Consider the following 5858-nt stretch of genomic DNA (forward strand, 5'->3'; position numbering starts at 1 on the left):
TATCGGAAGACTATAAAAGGTTGATTATTAAATCAAATAATAAGAAAGTGATAGCTTATTTGAAGGATGGAATCCTTGTTTCTCCTTTGAAGTTGGGACATATCTTGGAGGATATTCTTCTTTTGGAGACTATCCAACAGGCACCCGATCGAGACAAATCGATTAATAATCAGATATGTTTAAAACTACTTTATAATCTTCTTAAAGCCAATTTACAAAACCCAACTTATTTAAAGCCCGTTTATATTTCGTTTAGAGATTTTTAAAGCCTGTTTACTAAACCAGCACATTTAAAGCCCGATTTATAGTACAGCTGAGATAAATGTCCCATTAACCTATTTAAAGCCCAACCACGACCTGTTTAGACTGATTAAAATTCGGTAGCCAATCGACCGTTTATAAATGACCAGGCCTAGCATAGAAGGACAAATTACTAAAAAACGAGCTAATTATACTGCAAGGCCCTAAAATGGAAAACCCAACCGAAATTGGCCTGGCCCAACCCAAGCTGCAAGGTTGCGCCTGCTAAACTACTAATTAAACATATTTTGCGACCGTCGGATTGGAATTCGATCGATGCCCTCATCTCATGCTTTTGTACAAGTACCACTCAGACATCAAAATTCTCTTCCAAGTTCCAACGGTTGGTTCCAAGCTTAGATAACGGACTCCACGTCAGTAATCAGTAGTCCCATGGCAGTTAGCATTTCCTTAACAGAAAACAAACTCACCGGGGTTTCAAATTTAATACCGGTATCCATCGATTCAATTAGATTAATATCAGTATTAGCTGCAACTGATATTGATACTTGTAGGGATGAAAGTTTGACCCTAATAACCCAAATCCGTTATGGTCCATCTTGAGCCCAAACAGGGTTTGAGCCAAGTTTTTTAACCCTAAGGGTGGATTAGGGTTGAAAAACCCCAACCCTAGGTTCGGGTTCCTCAGCCTAGCCTAACCTAGCCTGAAAGTTAACCCTGAACTTTTACATTAGAGTTAAGTCTCCTGTTGTTATTTCATTTTTCTATAATCTTTTAATGTATAAGATATGAATGACAAAATATGTCAATCAACATTAATCCAAACATTGTAGAAGCCAACATCAACCCAACCCGGCCCTAATAGGGTCGATTAGGGCCAAGTTGGATTGGTACGAATCCAATAGGATTGGGCTTGAACATGAACCCGACAGGATTGAGTTGGGTTGGTACGAACACAGTCTAGGTTGGATTTTAAAAACCTAAGGTTAAGTTAGGGTTTTAAGAAACCCAGCCCAACCCAATTCCTATTTCACCCCTTGAAACTTGACTGATATAGTAAGAATATAATTTTTCACGAAACACAAATAATGTTTTGATATGAAATCCGGCTTAGTATGGTCCAATCGGCCGATACATATCAGCACCGGTGAAGGCACTTAACGGATTGGTTTGGGATAATCTTGTAATATTATATAGAAAGGATGAACGAAAATAACTGACCCAGGATTGTTATTTTCCCACTAACAAACTATAAATCTGCGATACTGAACCTGTACACAACACTTCTGGAACCTGAAACTGACTTAGAAAACCTCCGATTTCCGCCATTGTTTCATGTGCAAGAAAAATTCCACGAAACTGAGATAGAAAACCTCCGATTTCCGCCGCAGCTCTTCCTGCCCACAGCGAAGTACAGAGTAAGGTAAGGCTTCAAATTAACTTCTTCTTCTTCTTCTAGACCTTTCATTTCCAAGAAATCGATTCTTTCAAATAATCCTTTGAACCATCCTCAGATTTGATTAGCGAAGATGAAGGGGTACGGACACGTTTGGACGAGGAAGATTAGTAAATCTGCAAGACTGGATAGCTACACGCCACTCTGGGAAGCTGAAATCGACAAAGAAAACCTCCGATTTCCGGCGGTGTTTCATTTTCAAAATAGTGAGGATTCAAATTAACTTCTTCTTGTTCTCCTCTGTTTCCAAGAAATCGATAATTACTCTCATTGTATAGAGTGTTCCTTTCTTTCTGACACAAGATGAGGTCTTCTATGTAGGTGAAAGTCCTCCGCGTGAATTTCCGACGGCGGAGGAAGACGGGGACTTCTCAGTCTCAAGAAAGAAACACCCAGTGACCGCTTACCTTGAAGCGGAAGTAGTCAAAGAAGAGAAAAGAATGTGTAAAAGAAGCAGTGAAGAACATGCTCCCCATATTGAAGAAGACAGAGTTCGTTGCGTACCTGAGAATAAGAAGGAAGGGACGGAGAAAGTGAGGCCAATGTTAACCTTCTGGACTTTGAAACAAGAAGAGGAGGAAATGAGAGGAGGAAACCTAGCAGATGACAAGGGAATGGGTACGGCCATCCAGGCCATTACACTTGTTCTTACCAAGCTGGAAATACATCAATCGACCAGGTCATCCTCGGTGTTGCCGGAAACAAAATATACCCTAGTTATTTGCACTGAGGTTGCTATTATTAAGCAATGGAAAAGTGGAAGAGAGCGGATCACACCCAAAAGCGTTAGCGATGAAGGTATATCTCTGTTTATTCCTATATTATTTTCTTGATTTCATTTATATATCTTTGCAAGATTGCTCATTTTTGCAGGTGAAAATCTTCGTCGTGAATCTCCGACGGCGGAGGAAGACCTGGAGTTCTCTGGTGTGGCCATTGGTGTGCAATACAGTGGATACACCGACAATCACCTATTTTTTACAATTCCTCATCTCCAAAAGGAACTGGAATGGGCATGGGAATGGCTTACCGAGCTTCCAATCTGTGAATGCATCCTAGTGGTTATTTGCCCTGCGATGGACTTTTTTGCCCTTCCCACAAATTCCACCCCTGTCTGGGCTTTGAAACAACCGAGTTCCGAACCGGAGGATGCTGACGAAGTTGCTGATCAACTGGCAGATGGGCTGGAACCGCCAGAGGCTGAAATAACAGATGGGCCCGAACAAAATGACGTAGAGGCCCAAAAGCTTCAAAATCTGGCTCACCAACCTGCTGGGCCTTCTGAGCAGAGACCGGAAGAGGAGGGGGAAGAAGACCAAGAGACTGTCCAGGTCACGGTGAATACTTACTGGAGTCAGACATATATCTACCAAGTGAGCCCTAACCTCACTATGGAAAGCTTAATGGATAAAATTCGTGAAGTAAAAAATGTGAGGAAAGAATGGTGTTATTTCATTCGTCCTGGTTTCGATGATATTATTGCTGAAGACGAAGTGGTGGGCTTCTATGCCTTCGATAGGAAGGCCAGTTTTATACTAAAGGTTAGAGCGAGACCCGGTTCTATAATGTCCCAACAAGTAATGCACCACTGACGATGAAATTGGATTGACCTCTACAATGTAATACACTAAATCTGATATTCAGTATATTCGGACGATAAAATTGGATTGAATTCTACAATTTCCAGATCAATGCATATCGGTCATTTTTGCCTCTTGCTTTTCAAAAAAAAAGTACTTTTTTTTTTTTTAATCCCTGAAATGATACGGATAAATCGATCTAGATTTGTCAAGGATCAAGATAGATCTCAGTCGATACCAATATGATACGGAAGAGGCTGGTGTACTCTATTGAATATGAGTTACAATAGTTTCTAAACCCCAATCACACTCCCTCCTCCTTATCAATCAGGGCATATATAGATCAATGTGCATCTTTTCTTGTAATTACATATGGCCATTTTATGGAATCATCTCCTGATGTAGAATGAAAGGAGTGAGTCTATGGCACAACGGTTAACAAATTATTCGATCATGAAAGCTAGAATTTACCATTCATGTAAGATACTCTTAACTCCCTACCTTCTACTTTCTAATGCATCTTTCCAAACAAAATGAGTATAATATTTTTTCGTTTTTCATTGATAAGAATTCCATTGCAACGTCTAGTCTAGTAGCCCAAGCCTTTATTTTCAAAACATGTCAAGTGTCTTTAGAAAAAATATTTCATTTTAATGGACAACAATTTTTTGAACAAAATACCAAATACATTGTGAAAATAACTCAAATTACTTTCCAATCTTTTTTTTTTTTTTTTTTTAAATTCTACTGGTTTGAAACTTGAAGACAACTTCTTCTACAAAGTGTGGGTAAGGCTATGCACCTTTGCCCCTTTGTGGGTCTGCTATGTGACGGCTAATAGGCCAAAGAAAGGATTTGGTGATCGTAACAAATCATTTGATCACGAAAGCTAGAATTTACCATTCATGTAGTATATTCTTAACTCCCTACCCTCTACTTTTTAATGCATCTTTCCAAACAAAATGAGTATAATTTTTCTTTTCATTGATAAGAATTCCATTGCAACATCTAATATAGTAGCCCAAGCCCTTATTTTCAAAACATGTTAAGTGTTTTTAGAAAAAATATTCCATTTTAACGGACAACAATTTTTGAACAAAATAACTAATACATTGTGAAAATAACCCAAATTACTTTACAGTTTCATTTTTTTTTTTAATTCCTATTATTATTATTATTTATGAAAATAAAGTAGAATAAAATTGAAAAGAAGCAACAACATTCATGAAGAGATTTTTTTTTTTGGTCAGAATGAAGGGAAATTGATGGCCATTCATAAAAGAAGAAGAAGAAAAAAAATAGATGATGAAGTTGCCGATGTCATGCACCTCTCTCACCAGTAGGGAATCTACCGCTTAAAGTCCAATGTCGGAGTAATTGGCTAGTGAACGGCCAAGTGCCGGGACTAGCCTAATCATAGATCATTCATTTTTTGTTCTTCACTTCTTCAGTTGTATCCAATAGGTGGAAAAATTAGTCAAATAATAAAAAAAAAGAGTAATTTACAACGCCACTCCCTTGAGAATGTCACAATTAGAGAGATCACCCCTACATAATGTGAAATTATGTTCACATCCCTACCGGCAGTCACTGTTAATTGAGGAGTTGAATTGACAATTGTATCAATTTGACTAAAACACATGACCAATTCATATTTTACCCAAGTCTCTCCTTACCTTTAGCCTCCACTTACCTCCACCATGGAGTTCAAGGAGAGTTTTTTGCGCGCAGAGAATGAACTACTAATGGTGTGGAAAGTGGAGATAAAATTTGAGTTTTTGGAAAGATTATATCCAGATTCAGGTTATAGAGGAAGATGTTCAATTTATTTCTCTCAATTGCATGGATACGACTACTAATTGTAATTTTATAGCTACATTTGCTCATGCTTTGTGTTCTTTGGTTGAAAGATGATCATTATGGTAAAAATCAATTGATTTCTCAAGTTTAGTAGCAATTTCATGGGTAGTTTATGGGGACTTTAATGCAATTTTATCCCCATCTGAAAAAGTAAGAGGAAGGCTACCTTGTTCTCAGTTTGTGGAAGAGTTTGGAAAATTTGTGGATGATGCCGCTTTGATCTCTCTAGGGGTATAATGGTAATTGTATTGTACTATCATTTTCAAATTCATTATTTAGCCAACGAATATAATTTTTTTAAAATAAAACTCTACTCTCACAATCTCTCTCTCTCTCTCTCACTCTCACGACTCTCTCCCCGCTCATGACTCTCAACGATCTCTCTCTCTCACACGACTTTTGGAATGGGCCTTTCAGTCGTTATCACTGGGGATCTGTTAATGTTTTCTTTGTGATCATCTTTTATATTATTTTAAATATCTATTTACACTGCATTCATTTGATAGATAGAATGAAATAGTTTATTTTGGTTAGTGATAGAACATAGTATCTGATGACATTTGGTTTGATTTTGGTACATACCTTGAATGACTTGATTCACATAATCAATATAAATTTTGAGGAGTTGGGTGGGTTATGGATTGAAAAGTACCCCCCCCAATCATCTCTTTTGAGAAGTTTAGATGGATTATTAGATTTTT

The 5858-nt window shown here is 37.8% G+C and overlaps 1 protein-coding gene across 1 annotated transcript; it reads left to right on the forward strand.

Annotated features, from left to right (window-relative positions):
• Positions 1–1554: 1554 nt before the first annotated feature.
• LOC122083109 lies at positions 1555–3450 on the forward strand. The gene is made up of 4 exons (XM_042650799.1): positions 1555–1684; positions 1776–1923; positions 2039–2515; positions 2591–3450. Exons 2-4 carry the CDS (start codon positions 1791–1793, stop codon positions 3307–3309), a joined length of 1329 nt encoding a protein of 442 aa, XP_042506733.1. The 5' UTR covers positions 1555–1684; positions 1776–1790; the 3' UTR covers positions 3310–3450.
• Positions 3451–5858: the final 2408 nt, after the last annotated feature.

The sequence above is a fragment of the Macadamia integrifolia genome, chromosome 7 (genome assembly GCF_013358625.1).
Source record: "Macadamia integrifolia cultivar HAES 741 chromosome 7, SCU_Mint_v3, whole genome shotgun sequence".
NCBI classification, from domain to species: domain Eukaryota; kingdom Viridiplantae; phylum Streptophyta; class Magnoliopsida; order Proteales; family Proteaceae; genus Macadamia; species Macadamia integrifolia.